Genomic DNA, 20424 nt, shown 5'->3' on the forward strand with positions numbered 1-20424 from the left:
TCAAATAACTAGAGCTGCCACAACTCAAATCATTGTTTAGAAAAGGAAAATACACTTCACAAATGATTTTTTCAGAAAAAAGACGTAGTGTACCACACATTCCAACACACAGCATAATAAAGTATCACAGAATCACAAAATCACAGAATTGTAGGGATTGGAAGAGACCTCTAGAGATTATCGAGTCCAACCCCCCTGCCAAAGCAGGTTCCCTATAGCATGTTGCACAGGTAGGCGTCCATGCGGGTCTTGAATATCTCCAGAGAAGGAGACTCCACCACCTTTCTGGGCAGCCTGTTCCAGTGCTCCGTCACCCTCACCCTAAAGAAGTTCTTGTGCACATTCGTGCAGAACTTCTCCTATGCTGAAGAAGTAATCAGTTTTCTTTCTGAATCTCCGTCAGAATTTAAGAGTTATCCCTTTTAGATGTAATCTAATTTCCTTTAAGGTATAATAAGGAATAATAATTTCTTTATGTAGTATTTTTACTTTGAGATCTCAGTGTTGCTTTAATTCTTTAATCACCCTCATACACCATCTCAGCACACAATGCCTTCTGAACATAGACTCAAAGAGTCTTATTCCATTATGTCTACAAACAAACCAAAATATAACAACAAAAAACAACAGAACTCACTCATGGTGAAGCTTAAGAGAATGAGGAATGGGAATCTGTAACTTGGAGTTGTCACTATGTGCCTTCCGATTCAGATGAATCCAAATACAGGTCATAGCAAAAGCATGAGTGGACTGGGGTTTGTTAATATCAGGTACAGGAATACACTGAAGAAGAAAACGATCAAAGTGATGATGTTGCATGTATTAATATACAGAAAACCAACATAGCCAGTATTCACAAAGTCCCACAAAAACTTGAAGAAAGCCCACCACTACAGTTAAAGTAACCAATGCAGTCACTCTTCTCATAGTTCGTGCTAATGAAACACTTGTGAGATCACGAAACAATTTGTACTACAGAATTTCTGTCAGTCAAAAAACTTTGCTAGGAGTAAAAAAACAGTACATTCAATCTTATCAGTTTGGTATATCACACATTTATGTTAACTTATCTACTAACCCAAAACAGAAAACACTGTAAAAGCAAACAATGAGAATGTCTTGCTGATAGAACTGTTGTGGTAGAGGTTTAATAACTTCCTCTAACTCTCCCCTACCTCAAGAACCTTCATTCTAGAGGAACGTACCAAGCACAACTAGGAATGATTTAAGATTAGAGAAAGAATTTTAGGCAGTCATTAATACTAAACAAATTTAAAGTGTCTTGTTCATTTTACTTGCACCTAAAAGTATCTGATAATATATTCTCAGATGTAACAATGAATCTGTATACTATTCTTCCACAGTATATTCTCAGGGCTCTAACAAACACCTTCTCAAAACCTTAGTCAAACAAAACTTAATAAACACATGACTTAAGATTTTGGTTGTGTTTGTTGTTGTTTTGAAGTTAAAAAAAGCAACTAAAACACTGCTTGTGGTTACTGAAAAAACACAGCTGGAAGTACTGGAAATCTTTCATTTAATTATATGCATCTCCAACTACACAGCACATTGATGCAATATCAACTGTAGAACAATAGTAATATCTGTGTACAAAGGTGTCATGCTGAATAATAATAAAAGAGAAGACTTACTTCTTTCTCGGGATAAAGGAGGTCAAAAAGCTTCATAACTGGGAGGAAGTCAGCCAGTGCGTTCTTCTGGATGCTGCCAGAGATGAATTGCAGTAGCACCCACATCAGATGGTCTCTTCCTTTAATGAGGCCACGGCCTGCCAACTGTCAAAAACACTCAATAACAGACAAATGCTGAAGGCAGAAAAAAAATATCACTGCAAAGATACTGTTAAAAGAGGAAGCTAAAATGGTTCCAGTTTTCAGAGGTTATCATAGAATCATAGAATTACCCAGGTTGGAAAAGACCTTGAAGATCATCAAGTCCAACCGCAGCCTAACCAGTACCCTATCTCTAAAAACCTTCTGCTAAATCATATCCCTGAGCACCACATCCAGAAGGCTCTTAAACACATCCAGGGATGGCAATTCAACCACCTCCCTGGGAAGCCTATTCCAGTACCTAACCACCCTTTCTGTAAAGAAGTTCTTCCTAATATCCAACTTAAACTTGCCCTGGCGCAACTTGAGGCCATTTCCCCTCGTCCTGTCACTTGTCACTAGTGAGAAGAGACCTGCCCCACTCTCACTGTAAGAACCTTTCAGGTACTGGAAGACGGCAATAAGGTCTCCCCTCAGCCTCCTTTTCCCCAGACTAAACAGCCCCAGCTTCCTTAGCCTCTCCTCATAGGGCTGATTCTCCAAGCCCTTCACGAGCCTCGTTGCCCTTCTCTGAATCTGCTCCAGTACCTCCATGTCTTTCCTGTGCTGAGGTGCCCAAAACTGAACACAGTACTCAAGGTGAGGCCTCACCAATGCCGAGTACAGGGGCAGGATGACTTCCTTAGTCCTGCTCACCACACCATTCCTGATAGAAGCCAGGATGCCATTGGCTCTCTTGGCCACCTGGGCACACTGCTGGCTCATATTCAGCCAACTGTCCATCAGCACACCAAGGTCCCTTTTCGTCTGGGAGCTTTCCAGCCACACCTCCCCAAGCCTGTAGGGTTGCCTGGGATTGTTGTGACCAAAATGCAGGACCCGACACTTGGCCCAATTGAAACTCAACTTATTTGGCATTTTACAGCACATCATAAGCAGAAATACATGCTAGACTTTCAGAAAGATGGCAGAAAGGCAAGTAATCACAACACAGGAATACTGTGTAGGCCACAGCAATTAACAGTAAGATTTAAAGTGTATTTAGTTCTTCAGGGACACCATTCTGAAAAACAAAAACCAAAAATAAATATAAAAAAAAGCAACTCAACTATGTGACTGAAGCTGTCACACTGTAGCTTTGTAGCCAAAGGCAGTACTGAAAGAGATAGAAGCATGCACTGGGTTAGATATTAACTCAGTTTTAAAAGTCTCTGAACCCAAACAACTTGAGTTTGCTTCACATGGACTCTTTTAGACATGCCTGGTTTTCATATACATATATAGTCTTATTTTTAGTTTTAGTTCATCTGTAACAGTATATTTGTCAATAATGAGTATACAATCTCTAATCTAGTTTGTTTTATTTTTAGCTTACATTTGGGTAGTTTTGTGGCATAGCATCTATTGCTTCAATAACACTGATATACTTCACCAAAGGTTCACTAACAGCCATTATAGGAATGCAGTCTAATTTTAGGGCTACCAAAACGGGCAAAGAAAAACTATCCACTACGTGGATATATACCACATATAGTACATTTGGATATTCATGTAACTGTGCAAAGAAGTGTAGCACATGCTAGAAATTTTATCCATGGAGCTACAAGTTACTGCTACAGCAAGTAGAAAGAAAGTCTTTTTTATACCATCAGCACGTTTCTCCCAGCAGAGAGCTTAGGATATTGCTGATACACTGTAACCTTTCCTACTCTTTCTTAAGGAAGACTGACACCATCACCTTTAGAATCCAAAAAGGGTAAATAGTTGAAAGTGCATCACTTTTAACAGTATCACTATGAGGAAATAGCAATAACTTTGGACTCTAATTGCTAATGTCACTGTAATTGGACAAATGATCTTTGGTTAGAGAAACAAAACAAAAGACTCCTGCATCCACCTACAAGGCATGTTTCTTCAGCTCATGCCCTGCTCAGGTGTTTGTTTGTTTGAAGCTTAACTCTATATTGGATGAAGCAGCACAGTGCTCAGGTCTTCTTCTGACTTAAGCCAGATTTATCTCCTGTATAATGCAGTACCCTGTAACTGAATAAACTAAAATAGAACAAACTAATCACAGAATCATTTGACTTGGAAGGGTTCTTTGAAAGTCATATAGTCAAACTCTTCTGCATGACCAGGGGCACCTACAGCTGGACCAGGCTGCTCATAGTTCTGTCCAGCTTGACCTTGAATGTCTCCAGGAAAGAGGTCTGCACCACCTCTCTGGGCAACCTGCTCCAGTGCACTACATCCACTGTAAAAAACGTTTTCCATATATCCAGTCTAACACAATCTAACTCAAGAATTTGAGTCACTTTACAGAGCACAACATGACAGAAAAAAAAATAAAAATTACACGAGGTACTTCTTGGAAGAAGCAGAAGGAGGGTGAGCATGATTCTTTCTTAAATTTAATCTTTTTACTATCTCTCTTACCAGCAGGGATCGATACAAACAATTTACCTTTTGATGGAGTGACAGGACCATATGAGGAAAGCTTGCAAACTGAAAGAGCACAAAGAAAATGAGCTGGCTGGAAAGATGCTGCCACAGAAGCTGACTGGTTCCACCATCGTCAAACTTCTCTTCAGTCTCAGACCGTTCCATGGCATACACCACAAGATCCACCAACTGGTCCTCCAGCACAGGACAGCGCTGCTTGTGCTGTAAGGCAGAGATCAGATACAGTATTCCAAAAGCCTTGCCGTTAACAACAGAACTTGTACAGTTGCAATTACAGTACAGTATTTTGACAGAAGGCTGGGAAGCATGAAATGAAGTCTGAACTCAAGTTAAGGATAAGCCACTACGTTAAAGCTGCACTATGTTACAGGTCACAATGATTTTACATTTTATCATGCACTGCGTTACTCTGTACTCAGTTCCAAGAGACAGATCATCAGTATGCAAAAAAACAACTGGTATTTCTTGTCTGTGCTTTCAGTAATTTTGTGCGGAATATTTATTTTTTGATCTTACATTCATATAAAACATAATTCATTACTTTAACACACTGTTGTTTGTTGCTTTTCTTTGTTTTCCCCCTTCTTTAAAGAAATTTCAAAGAGATCAACTACACTGCCAAAACCAAAGGAAGTATCTGCACAGGTATTTAGTAACTATTTCTTCTCTTTCTCACTCTCATTTTGAGCTTACCTACAACTAGCAGCAGAATTAACACCTGGTTACCACTCCTAAAAGTCGAAGTCCTGCAGACACATCAACTGGTGCAATACAGAATCAAAAAGACTTGAAAATTAAGCTAAATGGTACGTTCTGTATAATTACTGTTCTGTGCACAATACGTACCACAGCGCCGAACCCTTTATGTGTTGGATTTTGACTGCTACAATCTCCACGGCAAGCTGTGCAAACGCACGCATCGTTTCAAATAACACACCTTCTCCAAAGATCTTCAGCAATAATCAAGTAAGAAACATGTTATGTATATTCAGGTCCATAAGTTACTTCAAATGCATACACACCAGGACCACCACCAGTAGTCTGAAACTCAGATCATAAGTCTTATACGTGAAGACTCTCAACTTTAATGTCAGGTACAACAACCTCTTTAACAACCTTTTATTACCCTGTATGTGTACAGTGTTATCACTAAGGACAAAAAGCAGTGTGGAATGTAACTTATTTCAGTGCTAGCACAATGGGAATAATCTAATTTCTGTTTGTTTCATTATGATCTCCTCAGGAATGGTCCCATTTTTCTTTCATTACCAAAATTTTTACATCTAACACCTGTAACATAATGCAGCCTTAAAAAAAACCAACAAAACATTACTACTTTAAATGACACAAAAGAAAAGGAACTGAGCTGCTCAAACACTAATCATGAAAATGCAGTTTGCCTTACTACAGGCAACAAGGCATATGTAAAAACAATTTAAAAAGATTATCCAAATACTCAAAATATTTTAGGGATGCCTTAGATGAGTTCTTTGACTTACTAGCCAGGCAGCCTAAAAACCTTTTGATAAATAAAGAAATAACAAAAGGAAAGAGGGATGCTGAAAGGGGATGCTTGTTCTAACATTCATCAACAGTAATCGCTTGCCAGGAAAACAAAGAGATTCTTTTTAATAAAACATAATAGGCAAAAATTGGAAAAACTGACAAAATACAGTGAACAGCATCCCCTGTTGCATGCTCTTCACCAGCCCCAAACTGCAGAAAGCTACAATTCTAGCTGTGTTTTCTTGAAGCATGCTTAACACAAACTTCTAACTATAATAGAAAGCATCAGTTACTGTTTCACCTTCTCTTCCAGTACACAATGCCATTGTCACAGATCAACCACACTACAGGTTTACAGAGAGCAATATTAAGACTCCAATTGAGAATCATTTGATTTCATTGTTTTGGTTCTTTTTTTGTTTGTTTGTTTTTGTTAACCCATCACCCCCACTCCCCCAGAGCAACTACTTATGAAGCAGAGCAGGGTGCAACAGACAAGACTACAGACTAGTTTATAATCCGGCATGCAAAACTACTACGTACAGGGCTTGAAATTTAATAGTTTGCTAAGCACTGGGTTAATGTCCACAGGCCTAATCATGTTAGGCTATATTAATTTAGGATCAAGTTATTCAAAGAATACAACAGGAAAATATTACTGTTAAAAAGAAAGCCAGAATTTCCAGTAGGAATTTTTACTATTCTTAATAATTCTAAGACTGGTAAAAAGTTTATGAGTGGGAGGAAATAATTGAATTCATCCTTTTACAGCAGCCTACAAGCAGAATTTCACACTCCATTTCGTTCAACTACTTTTCTGGCATTATTTTTGGAAAATTTTCAGTGAAGATATTCAGCATAAATTTTGCACCTACAGCTTTTGGATTACTCAAAATAAATTACTGCACTTGCAAGTGTGCAAGCAGGACTGGGATCTTGTCTCAGTTTTATTAAGCACTCATAAGTGAAATACAGCATCTCAGTATGCATGGAGACCTCTGAGGGGTGACTTTCCTCAAAAATAAACAGGAATTTGTGGTTTGGAATGCCTAAAAAGAGACTAATTTTGTATATGGGTGTACTTTATAAATGTGGAAAAAATACAATATTCAAAAAACACTTTGTTTTTTCTTCTTTTCAAAAAAGGAAGATAATGTCATTTTGTCACATAAGCACGTTCTCCATCTTGCTCTGCTAATAATCTTGAAATGTCTGACAAATACATCACAGCACTGACAACACTACAAAACCATAAAGAAGCACAGGGGAAAAAGACGTTCTACTGTGACAATCTGATACTAAAACTTCTCTTGAGACCAGCCCTCCAACACACTACTACTACAAGTACACCAAATCTTCAACTGCTTCTTCTTTTCTAAGACTCTCCTAAAAGTAAAGTAATCTAAGAATTCAGGCTATGCACAGATTATTATCATTTTAAATAACTTAAAGAAACAACGTTTAATGTTTTTGAGCTATAAACTTAAGAATGGATTCAGGAGGCCAAACACAGTCTAAGATATCTGTTGAGAAACAAAGTTATCTCCATACATAAGTCCAGCTCTAAGTTTTCTCATGAAATGACACTACAGTTCAATCTCACTTCCATTTTCCAAAATTATATGCCACTGAGACTCAAAACTAGTCTTTAAAGTTGTTTATATTATATCAGGTTCTATCTCTGATAAGATTAGCTGGCTTTCTACAGTTTTCCTCATTGAATCTTACTCATTTTCTAATAAGAAAAATGCACTCAAGTGTTCTGAATACAAAGACAACAAAAAAATATCAAAAATAGTAACCATACCCCTTAGCCTAAGTATTTTGCCAAGCTAATGCTGATAATATCAGAAAGCAGGTCTCCAACATCAATACACAGTACATAAAAAAGGGAAAGGAAAGTCAGGTTTTGCATTACATCATTCCTTTCACTTCATGTTTTAATTCCACTGCCACAATGTGTGGACGGACATGAAATAAGTGTCTTCCTCAAGCTGCTATGGTCTGTATTTAGGAGAGACTGCAGCTACATGTTCACCAGGACAGAGTACAGCACAGGTAATCTCATAGACTCATACAGATCACCACTGAAGATTTAAAGAATCACTAATATTATAGCTCCCAATTAAATGTTTGTATAACATTACAGAAACAAGACATGAAAAAAAAGTCTGTTTTAAAATTTTCCTCAACCCAGAAAAATCAAAGTTTAACTTTGGAGTCAAACTTGGAGTCAATTTCACTTGTTAAGAGGCAACGCCATCCAGACTAATTATGCAAGAAAATGAACTTTTTTTAATGCAAAAATGTACGTACATAGAAAGCAAAAATGTAAATCAAAATGTTCCAAGGTAGCTTCATGACTGTTTTAAGACATTACTGAAACTCGATTTCAATGTGCAACTGTTTTAAGGACTCCTTTAAAATTAAACTCAGAGATCCTATTTAATTTGGCATCAGTATATTAACATCAGTATCTTAACTGTTCAGCATTTTCCAAAGAAAAAAAATAACAATCAAAAAACCAACAGACTGTAGCATACCTCAAAAAAATTATTTTAAAAATAATGTAAAATGGGAGCATTTCCACAGCCAGCAATTTATATAGAAGTGACAGGACAGAACCATGCTTCTTATAAGCCATTTCACAGAAGTATACAAAATAAACTACTATCCCACATAGAAGTATGCACTAGCAAGAAAAAAGAAAAGCAACCAAAAACCACCCTAAACACTTCAATAGAAGGAATATTCTGTAGTTGGCATTACTGTATCTGGACTTAAACCCACATAATTGATGAAGATATATAAAAAGCTCATAAAAATCCCACAACAAACCTTACATTTCTGAAAGGAACATATGAATCTAAAAACATATCAAATTTTACCTTCATGTTTCTCTCTGCAAGGTTAGCAGGACAGCTGGGTTTCTATTTCCTATACAACTCAGAGACGTTCAAGTGAATATTTTTCTAATATGTATCTGCTTAGTTAAGACTGAACCAGAGAACTTCATTGTTCATCTTCAACAATATTCAAGGACTAGGGCAAATTTCTGATTTGCTCAACCATACCCAGACTGTGATGCCAAAAGATTCAAATGAAGGCTCCAATCCTGCAACCGGATCTGTGTGAATAGTTGATAGGGTATACAAGCAGCTACATATAAGTTAAAAGAAATGCCTGATTATCACTCTGAGGTGTTTCTGTACTTGTTTTGGAAACAGACTTGGTGCTATTTGCAATGCTAAGCATCTCATTATAGTGACAATCAATGTACACAGGTTAGTTCCGTTCTAACAGTACAATACATAATTGTAGCCATTTTACAGAAAACACCAATGCAGTTACATGACTTTCAAAAGCACATAATTTTTTTTTTTGGTCAAATGGCTGCATTAACAAATCCAATCTATAACATCGATTTGTACCTAGAACTAATTACAACTATTGTTTTAAATGATGTAAACGTTTAAGTAGAACATTTATTATTTTCTGTCCTATACCACTATACTGCCCTACTCTAAATTTCTATTTTGACTCATAAATTTTCAACAGCCTAACATCCCTATGCTGGTATAGTTGTAGCAGCACAGCTAGCTATAGTTCATGTTCTGTCAGCATTTCCTTTGTAAGCTACATTCTTCAAGTTTGTTCCTTGGCCATAAAATTCCATGCTAGATTGAAACTTTGTGTAGAAGCTCCTATGCTAGAAAGCAAATTTTAAGTAAACTTCAATACATTTCATTACTTCAACTGAATTTCCTTTAATTATTTTTAGAAGACAGCAAAGTAGAAATTTAAAAACAGCATTTTTAACATTGACATTTTTTGACTGTAAGGCACAGATCACAAATAGCTTAGAAATATAATTTGGGTTCAATACATATTTTTTGTACAGATCTTGTATAATTGACCGACTACAAAATACAGAGGAAAAGTTTGATCTATTATGTAAGTGTAGACACAGGAATAGACACAGAATACGAGTACTTTTCTCATCTGATCACTAAACCTAGCAGCTCATTTCTGAAGTTAAACATTTCAGCTGCTTTAGGAGTCCCAAATACAAAAGATTGACGTATGCAGCATATCATTTATGAAGATGCAGGTATCTGCATGTTCAAAACCATTGTCTCAGTGCAGAAAGAGCACTGGAGCATTCACGTATTTCACTTAAAATGGGAAATGTATACACAAGGTTTCAGGATCATGTAAATTTCATAGTCAGGTGACAAATCTGAAAAAAGTTTCTTAAATGGAAACACTGACACAACCTTCACTATAGTATTGCAAACAGCAACGCTATTTTATAAATCTTAAAAAGATGCTTCTCTTAAAGTAGGAGTGGAATTGTTGTAGCAAAGGATCAACTGTAATTACAGTACCTACACTTAAATTTCAAACAAAGTCTGCTTGTTTGTTTTTCTCAGGCTTGTCATTATTCTTTTTTTGTTTGTTTTTAAAGAATAAAACAGAAACCAAAGAAAACGCAAGTAGGCAAATTTTAAAGTAACTACTTCTCTCGGTACTTTCTTTGACCTAGGTTTGGAGGATATCATAATTACCTGTTGGGAAGTTTGTTACAGAGGGTTCCTAATAAAAAAAATCCACTAGTAAAGCTTTTCCTTATTGAATATATATATATTAATGATTATATTTGCAGGCTTAAAATTTTACAGTCAGGTGCAGTGGCTGTTTTTTTCACTTCCACAAGGAAAGATATTGAACTGTGCATCTCTACTCATCTGAAAATTCCAGCAGTAAAAGTTCTTGTGACTGGTAAAGGAAATGGTAGAAGTTCATTCCAATCAAAATCTTTGCAACAAAGGATCACTGACTGTCAATTTTACACTACATCTCTCAAATATCAAGAGATATGTATTGAGAATTTGCCCTTGGTCCTGCCAATTTCAAGCCCTGACTGTACGTGTATTCTCTAACTGGAATCAGTGGCTACAAAGCGGCCAGCGTATCGTTAGTCACAATACAACAGTAAGGTTGTGAACATACCTGAGCAATGTTCAAGGTCTAGAGCATTGGAGGATGGGCAGGACAAGACAGGACAGAACAAAAATAAAGGAAGAAAAAAAGAAAAGACAAAACAGTGACTATGAGGCCAGCCTCAAGGATCCCCAAGTCAGACTAAGCCCTCCCAGTTCTAAGTTATAAAAAGAAAAAAACATAAGAAAACAAAACACAGACTTCCACTTCCCTAGTACTGTAACATGCCAATATAACAAAACACAACGTTTTGAAAACTGATGCGAGCAATAACCATTTTTTCCTTTTTGAGCTACCAGTCTCCTACTGTCTGTCAAAGGTGTACTTGAGGCTGGCCTTATAGGAAAAAAAAGCAATGCAAAAAAAAAATCATATTTTAAATCTCTATTTTTCAATTTAACATTCGTAAAGCAATATACAAATGATAGGAACAACAGTGTCCAATTAACCTAATATGATCTCATCAAAAAACAAAAAATAAAAATAAAATAACTAAAAAAATAAAAATAAAATCACTCTCTGGACCTAAACTGTTTTGCTTAGTTAGCTATAGCAAAGAAAAGAGAAAAAGAATAGTGCAGATTCTATGCAGAATTACATCACACGTTACAGCACAGTACAGTACCTGCTTATTCAGACCTAGCATATTGCAGACCATATCCCTCGAATACGGCTGTTCCAGCACATATCTCAACAAAGCAGTCTGTGGCTCAAATAGATCCTTAAAAAAAAAAAAACAAAAGCAAACACACACAAACATATATTGCTTCAAGACTATCATTATCTCTATCTCATTTAACTGAACTAAGCAATACAGCAGTGAGTGTTTTGTTCATTAAGATTTATCTGTGCAAATTGTTTTGTTGATACACAAAAGAAAAGAGGAAGTAACTACTACACCTCAGAGCTGGAATTATGGGGGCCAAATAGAAACAAATTCTTTAACTAACAGTATGCTTTGAAAACAGCCTTGAGATGCTGTGGTCTCAATTCTTTCAGTATGCACTGCTTCATGCTCTAGAGTTTTATTTATCTAAGCTAACTTACATTTGAATTGTAAAATAATCTTTCCTATGAAATAACAAAAAGTACAGAAAAGAAGAATCTATCTTCCCTTTCTTTTTTTCATCTCCTCATTGCTAAACTAATTTTCATTCAATTCTGCTCTTGCTCACTCCCACATGCAGGCACTGACTAAGAACATGAAATGTCTTTCTTCAGCAGCCTGGCGCAGCAGTTATACCACATGCTACTTTAAAGGTGCCCCACATAAAGGTTGAAATACATATCACAGCAAAAACATCTATAACTAACTGCAAGATTAGCTTGGCTAACAGTAGGGTATCCACCACTGAACTTTTTCTCCTTATGATATAAAACCTTCATATTTCATGAATACGACATGTTTTAAAAGATTAGTAAGGCATACCTTATCATATGGTAAGAGACCTTTCAAAGGAAAACGAAGAGTTGTAGGATCCAGTTTCCACGAGTTACACATAGCACCTGAGTTATTTACCACAGGAAGAAGGCTACAGCGACCTATATACAATGAAATATTGTGAATTCTAAAACAGTGAAGTTTGCCTACTGTTACTCATCCTGATGCAAAAACTGAACTGAGCCACTTCTATGCTCTCCTTAATCTACTGTTAAAGTCTTTTTGGCACGGAATTGTTTGAGGTTGATTATATTTTCAAAAGGAAGTTCAAAAGGAAGTTCAACTTTTCAGCTAATAGAATATCTAAGGAATTAAATCCCCATCTATTCAGACCGAGTACACAAAAAATGAAAACTATTTGCAATAATTAACACCAACTCCCATGGGGAAAAAATTATTGCACTTCATATAGTATGACAAACCATAAAAACAAACAGACAAAACAAAAACTTATTCCATAAATTGTCACAGTACTATTCTACTATAAGAGGAGAAACTTCTGTGTCCAAAGACCTTCCAGTTCACTCAAAGACTGCTCTAATGCCACTGTTTGCACTAGGGATTAAACTCTGGTTAACTAACCCTTCCCCCCCAAACTGCATTACTAACGTAAGTATATAACCTTTCTTTCATCCCCTAAGACGATGCGGGCAAGATGAACACAGTCAAGTCTAAGTGTCCATGCTACAGTTACACTCAGTGGACATCTAGCCAAATAAGTCAACGGAGGCCGGTATGGATGGCTGCACACCAACAGTTTTTTATAAGTAAATTTAGACAAGACAGCCTAGATTAGACATCTGGGACTCATTTCAGTTGCTCAAGCGGAAGTATCTGAACTGAACCCCTTGTACACATAAGTATCTAAATATAGGTGCCTTAACTTTGACCTAAATCGCACTGTCAGTTCAAATTCTGTGGCTTCTGTTATCCAAACTGACTATGCTACTGTCACATAAAAAAAGTATAAATATTTCTATCTTCCCTTCAACCATTTCTTTACTTGCTGGATAACTACGTGCTTCGGAAACAAAACGCTTTGGGAAAATACAGATGATTTTACATCTTTAATCTTGTTACTTAGTTAACTTTGGTTGCAATAAAACTTCTAAAAGCTATGACATAATGGAGCCATCATTTCAAGTAAATAGAAGGGATTTTTATTTTATTTTTTTAAAGAAAACAGCAAGATGCATCACAATTAAAACAGACAAACTTTACCTATTTTTAGCAACAAATTAAGGTGAGCTTCTCTTTCATGGAAGGGAAAACATAGTACTCAACTAGAATAGAAATGTTTACACATCCCTATTTGTCTGCAGCAATAGGGAGGAGGCTGATCAGGAGCTCTACTGGAAACTAAAATAAGAAAATATTCTATGGCTAACGTAACAGTGGACCTGCATTAGATCAAAATCCTTACACTCAAGTTATGATTTTCCTAAGGTCTACTCTAGTTAGAAATGATATGGCTGACCGCATAACAAAAGTACATTTTCACTATCAACCGTAGTCAAAATACAAAAACTGAAGGAAAGGACCCACAAACTGAAAAATGAAATATACTATATGAATCAAAAACTTTAAATCATCTTACTTATGTAAATACATGCCCCAAAATACAACAAATTTTTGTTGTATTAAACAAAAATAGTTAACTTGTTTTGACTCATTCTCTTACCACAAATGGAATTTATTCTTGCTGTAGGTCTGAAGGTATCCACAAAATCCGATACTAAATTACCTAGTAACTGGGTGAGAAGAGGAACAAAAATAGGTTAAGTTGCAGCAATATTAAGTAATGAGAAAGAATATTTAAGACTAAAATAGTTTATACATTTTAGTAAGATAAACAGAAATATACTAAAATAGAGATTTTAAAATCTTCTTATATTTGATTAAAACAAACAAAACAAACAAACAAAAAGACAACATGTAGAGTTTTGCTCTATGAAAACCAATTGCACGATTTTAGATCTCATCATTACCCAGTGGGGAAGTTTTCCTTCAGGATATAGTTTTCTGATCTCTGTAACTGCAAAGTAGGCAGGTAACAAACATGCATTTCTTTCTAAAATGTAGGCTACCACCTGTAAGAAGAAAAATATATCAGCATAAAAAGCCTACAAATAAGATAAACAAAGATGTAGTCTATATACTAGTCTGAGCTAGAATAAGAATTAATATACTTTTTCTAAATTGTACTCTGATACTACATTAGATTAAAAGCTGTTTTTAATTGTACTAGTGTAAGCTAGCTTTGTAAAAACCAACTCCCAAAGAAAGCCACCCTGGATATTAAATACTGATGAGCAGCATAAGAATGAGGCCTGTCTCTCTTTATAGTGGTATATAAAATTCAGGTAGCTACCTCTCTTGCTGCTAAAAGCTGCTGCACAACAGCTGAGCTCACAGTGTTTGGGATTGTTAAGATTTTCTCTAGGATCACTTTCAACAGATCACGTACACCCTAGAAGAAAGCAAACAACATTAATACTCCTTGATATTTATTTCTGGCAGAAAAATTACACAATAAATGCAGTCAGACAGTAATAAACAACTGATTTTGCTGAAAATGCTAACTGTTAGAAGGCACACTGCTACTGAGAATGTGAATGTTAATAATATTAAACTCCTTCTGGAATTTCACAATCTTGAAATACCCCAGAGAGTAATAACTGTTACAATTCTTATGACCATCCAGGGACATCCAATGAGCTTATGTAGACTGCCTAAAGATCAGCCCTGTGAATTATCATTTTTGCCCTAACAAGCCTACTAGCACAGGTGAGGCAGTACTCTGCAAGAGCCACTTGTGTTGGATTTGTTCAGCTTTCAGGATCCTTTTTGTACATAGCAACAGGAGGCAGAGGAGATACAAAAACTTCAGCTTTACCGTTTGATAGTAATACTTTTCTCTGTGTACCACTTATGCAACTGTCCTAGAGTTACTTAGCTTGTAACTAATAAAGGGATGGAAGATGACAGTGTAGTAAAAAAGAAACTGAGAGAAGGAAGATTTGCATAACTGTACAAAATTACCTACTAAGAGAAAGCTCGTTTATGAAATAGCATTAAATCTGGTCTCATGGAACTTTTTAAAATTTCATTTACAAAGTAAACAGTCATAAAAACAAAGCCAGTAAGTAATAAGTTTTCTCATAAAGAAAGAAACATAGGGAAGATACCTTATAGTCTACACCTCCAATGATCTTCCGGATCAATTTAAATGTCAATGCCCACAGCTGTGTCCTTTCCCATTCAAGCGTATCAGAGTTTATCAGAGACTCACAAACCATCCTACCGGAAGACAACACAAGAATAAATGGCAGATAATAATGCATGTGCTCTCCAGCAATACTTCAAAATTAATCTCACAGAACACCTGCCAACACTATAACTTCCATGTATTGAGCTCACTGCACCGTAGCTTACCTGGGTGGTAAAAGTCCAGTTTCAACTGCCATTGCTAAACAGTCATAAAGAAAAGAAATTCTTTTAGGACTGTGCTGACTATGAATGAATCTTACAATCCACTGGACACATTGCTCATGGGATTCCTGAAAAAGCAGCAGAGGGAAGAAATACTATTTACAAATAGTAAAACTAATAACAAAATTCATATACAAGTCCCACTATGAAGAAATAAATCTTATCTCCTGTTGGTTTCATCATGCTAGAAGTCCAGTTGTCCAACATCCGGTTTTCCTTACAAGTCATTTAATATAATATTCGAAACATTTCCCACTGAAGTGATACTTTTCTGTAGTCAGTTCTTTTTTAATAAATGTGAATTAGCAAAGAATAGAATAAAATAGAATTGCTTTCTATTGTTCTTCAGAGCTACAATCAAATTCACTGAAAATGAAGATGAGTGCATTTCAGAAAGAATGCCTACAGGTATCTAACTTTTAGAAGGTAAATTCTGAACTTCTTTATTCTACTTACTTCTACCAAAAATCCTGTAACATTTTGAATGACTGGAAAAAGACATTATACCTGAAGTGTTTGTCTATTACACCAAGTTTTACTGTACTCCCATCTTCCCCTCCACTGCCCCCCAAAAGTATGTAAAGTATATTGAAGAAACAAATGAAATGTTAACCTGGGAAAGACTGCTCCAGAACTGCCTAAAAGCACCCAGGCAGCTGATCAGTTTGGTTCTCTCATCTTCAGGAGTGTCCATAAACATACTAATTCAAATAAGAAAGTTGATTATTAGCACTACAGCAAAGGAAGAGCACAGATAGAAAAATACACAGAAAGTCACAAAAGTAAACTAGCATTTACACTCACCCAGGAAAAGCTTCTTCTATTACCTCAGTTTTCTGCAAGAGAAAAACCTAAAGTGAGTTACATTGAATCACAGAATGACAAGGTTGGAAAGGACCTACAAGATCATCTAGTCCAACTGTCCTCCCTTGCATTTGCATTTTATAATTCACACACAGAAAGAAAAACTCAGTGTTCCAACCATTTTCACATCAGCTGGGGAGGGACTTTTTACAAGGGCAGGTAGCAACAGGACAAGGGGAGAAAACTGGAGATGAGTAGATTTAGACTAGATATTAGGGATAAATTCTTTACTGTGAGAATGGTAACACTGGAACAGGTTGCCCTGTGAGGCTGTTGATGCTCCCTCCCTGACAGCTTTCAAAGCCAGGCTGGATGGGGCTTTGAGCAACCTGGTCTAGAGGAAGGTGTTCCTGTCTTCAGCAGGAACTGATTGGAACCAGATGATCTTAAAGGTCCCTTCCAACCCAAACCATTCACTCTGTGTTTTTCAATTGCATTGCTCTAGGAGCCATATGCATCCCTTCCAGACCAGATACTGCTGGTTCCACTTGACATCAATCAAGCTCCTGTTCTGGACATCCTCAGCCAATATCACCCCAGTATTTCTGGGCACAAAACTCACTAATATCCATGATCTACCCAAACCTCCTGCCAACAGGGTTGCCTTGCTAATTAACTCATAGTTCTGCTTATCTTTTTCTCCTTCTAAGCTCATCTTCTTTCCCTTCCACTACGCAGGTGGCTTCTTTCTTGCAAGCTGCCCCTACTTCTTGCCCAGCTCCATTCAGCACCAGCCTCAGGCGCCTTACAGAACCGCGCAGAGAAGGAATTTTTGCTCTGAGGAATCGTTTCCGCACCGCTAAACCGGGGTCCCACCGCACACAGCCGAGGATGAGGGCAGTCTTCCCAGCACCACGCAGCCGCAGCCGTGCCCCAACCCCTTCTCCCCCGCTTCACCTCCTCCGCCGCTCTCCCCCAACCGCGGGCCTCGGGAAGCCGCTCCCCTGGAGCGCAAGGCCCGCTGCGGGATGCCGGCTGAGAAGCCCAGAAAGGCCGCGGCCCGGCCGGGACACACTCACCACCACCTCTTCGAAGATACTCTGCAGCTGCGTTTCCATAGGCACCATGGGGATCGCCATTATCCCGCCGGCCGGGCAGGGCCGCACCGGGCCCTCCGTTAGATGGACACGGAGGAGCAGGCCTCCCTTCCCCCCGGAAGTTCCGTCCCTCCGGCAGTCACGGAGTTCCGGCGAAGAGGGGAGAGCGCAGCGCCTGCGCGTGGAGCAGTGGGTGGCTGTGTATGTGTGTTGTGGTGTGTGCGTGGTTGGGTGCTGGTAGGAAGGTTCTGCGCTGCATCCCTGTGCCGAGATTGCTGTTAGTTCTGTCAGTCCAACGTGTAGGAGCAGCTCTTGCTCACAGCGGGCAGGTTGGCCGGTCTTTTACCAAACGGTAGCAACTCAGGAGAATTACCTGCTGCAATTGTTTGTCAAACTCAAAATCTATTCCCATCATAGGATGGGAAATGGAGGCCTCAGGAGGTGGTCTAGTGCATTTTATACCGTGAGGACCCTATCTGCTGGCTCACAGGCTAACAGCAGTTCCCAGCCATGCCTTCAGCTGCAGCCCTAAGATGTACCAAGGCCATTTTTATCTTTAAAATTGGATTACAAGGTAGTTTTGAACTCCCTAAGACATCCCAACAGTGACCAAGATCATGAATTAACTCTCATTGTATTGGGTTCGTGTGCCAAGGCAGTCGGAACTGCAGAGATGGCCTATGTGAGCAGGGACCAGCACTGTCTCACATCAGATGAGAACCAGCTCCAGCTGCTCCAGCAGAGACCTGATGCTGGGCAGAGCTCAGCCACAAGCAGCACTGTGTGTCCCTTTGGGAAGAAAAGGGAAAGCAGCTGTACAGCAGCAACTGGGAGATGTGAGTGAGAAATGTGAAACAGCCCAGCAGCCCGCAGCATTGGTGCAGGAGGACAGGAGCTGGTGCAAGCTGTAATGATGTCGTTAAGCTTGGTAAGTCTCTTGATGGATAACCCTGTCGTTTGTTTAGACAACAGGAAGAGTCTGTGTTTTTGTACCAAACAGATAAACAGAGTTCTGTTAAGTCTTTGTACTAAGAAGATAAGGAAGTTCTGCTTGGAATCCATTGTGAAAGCAAGCATTGAATATGTATATACCTCTGGGAAAACCTCTGGGTATGTAACACAAGTAATGTATATGAGCTGAATATCTTTTGTGCAAGGTATGCACGACAGGTGGAGCTCAACCCCCATGCATCCAGCCCTGATTATAATAAAGAATGCCAGCTTTCTAACATTCCAATTTAAGTTTCAGATTGTTTCATGATAGACCAGTTTATGGTATCCAAGGTTGCTCCAGGATGGAGCAGCAGTTCCCTTCAGCCCAGTAGTTGCCTGTGGTGGAGCAAGTTGTCTCCTTACAGCCCACAGGCACCACACAGAGCTGGTCTCCTGGTGCAGCTATGGAGGAGCCCATGCATAACAGTGGATGAGGCCTGAAGGAGGCATAGCCCAAAGGGAACTCCACTGGAACAGGGCTGTGTTGAAGCAGCCCTTGGTGGGACAGGAGGGCTGTGCTTGAGGCAGTGCTTGAGGAACAGCAGCCTGTGGGAAACCCATGTGGGATTAGCTGAGGAAAGATGACATCCTGTGGAAGGGATCCCATGTTGAAGCAAAAGCAGAGTGACTATGGAGGAGAAGCAGAGACAAAGCATTGTGGAGTGACTGCAGCCTCCATTCCCATCCCCCTGCACCACTCAGTGCCAGGAGGTAGACAAGGGTGGATGGAAGGGGTCTTTTTAGTTTGCTTTTAGTTTTCACTGCTCTGCTATGTTACCAATAGGCAATACATTATATTAATCTACCTATGCTAAGTCTGTTTTCCCTGCAATGGTAAGTGGTAAATGTTCTCCCTGTCCTTATCTTCCATGTAATTAGTTTTTTCATTGTATTTTCTCCCCTGTTCTTTTGAAGAGTGGGAGAGCAGTGTGGAGCTGAGCTGCCCATTGATTTGAAACGACCATGCTCATCCATCAAGATCTCATGTTAGTAAGACTTCATTACATATGATCCTACCGACGGCTAAGAATCTAGCCCTTAACATAGATCTGAGGCCAAATCCAGGGCTGTTACTTAGACAACTCTGATTTAAGTAATGCCTTGTGTCAGGCACCCAAATGTCAAAGAGGAAGAACTGTACAGATCTTAAGGGCTGGGATTACGCCTAGGTGTTTCTGCCAAGGAATGAAGCCCTGGAGAACTCTGTGTATTAGGTAATACTGGGCCTGTAAGCCTTACCAAACAAGGAAGAAAAGAAACATTTTCATGAGAAAGAAATGACCCTCTTATTCCAGTGACTTAAAAGAAAACATACTTCACAAAATTACTTTAAATACTTTAAGAAACTAAGCAAACATTATGAAAAGCAGCATCACACAGTTGTTATACAATACAGTAAGCAAGTTTTATATCCATTCTAACTAGTGGATTGGTCTATAACTAATTTTTATAATGTTATTGTGCAGGTTTTACTACTGAGACAGACCAGGCTAAAATGATTGAGGTTGTGCATAACTTGCACAAAAAAACAAACAAAAGAAAAAGGAATAAGGGTTTTTTTGTTTTTGTTTTTGTTTTTTTCCAGGTAATATTAGCACTCACTTATTCAGTAACTCATTTTTTTGGCAGCTGAGTAGACTTCAGTTGCTTGATCTAGATTATTATTACTCTCATCTTTTTTATTAATAAAATTAACCTGTAGGCAACAGTAAAGCATGCTGTAGTGTTTCACAACAACTGATCTGGCTACATGGTGCTTTTTGGGCATGAAGCTTTTGGCTTCTCTTCCAGGATCTCTGCATTCTAGATGTGAGTTTCTAATTTTTCC

The 20424-nt window shown here is 38.2% G+C and overlaps 1 protein-coding gene across 2 annotated transcripts in view; it reads right to left on the bottom strand.

The window, feature by feature from the left end:
* The window catches only part of MED23 (mediator complex subunit 23), a 35329-nt gene extending 17420 nt beyond the window's left edge, over nt 1-17909 (bottom strand). Inside the window, exons 1-14 of one of the 2 annotated variants that reach the window (XM_072331703.1) lie at nt 17586-17909; nt 16507-16538; nt 16316-16403; nt 15646-15770; nt 15399-15510; nt 14582-14680; nt 14199-14300; nt 13892-13961; nt 12199-12311; nt 11395-11490; nt 10779-10796; nt 4260-4460; nt 1656-1799; nt 638-783 (exon numbers count right to left, since the gene is read on the bottom strand). In XM_072331703.1, the coding sequence (XP_072187804.1) occupies nt 638-783; nt 1656-1799; nt 4260-4460; nt 10779-10796; nt 11395-11490; nt 12199-12311; nt 13892-13961; nt 14199-14300; nt 14582-14680; nt 15399-15510; nt 15646-15770; nt 16316-16403; nt 16507-16538; nt 17586-17645 (1406 nt within the window). In that variant the 5' untranslated portion in view covers nt 17646-17909. The remainder of the gene's footprint in view (nt 1-637; nt 784-1655; nt 1800-4259; nt 4461-10778; nt 10797-11394; nt 11491-12198; nt 12312-13891; nt 13962-14198; nt 14301-14581; nt 14681-15398; nt 15511-15645; nt 15771-16315; nt 16404-16506; nt 16539-17585) is intronic. The other variant, XM_072331702.1, reaches the window with a different exon arrangement.
* Between the last annotated feature and the right edge of the window lie 2515 nt (nt 17910-20424).

Source organism: Excalfactoria chinensis, chromosome 3 (genome assembly GCF_039878825.1).
Source record: "Excalfactoria chinensis isolate bCotChi1 chromosome 3, bCotChi1.hap2, whole genome shotgun sequence".
Taxonomy (NCBI): Eukaryota; Metazoa; Chordata; class Aves; order Galliformes; family Phasianidae; genus Excalfactoria; species Excalfactoria chinensis.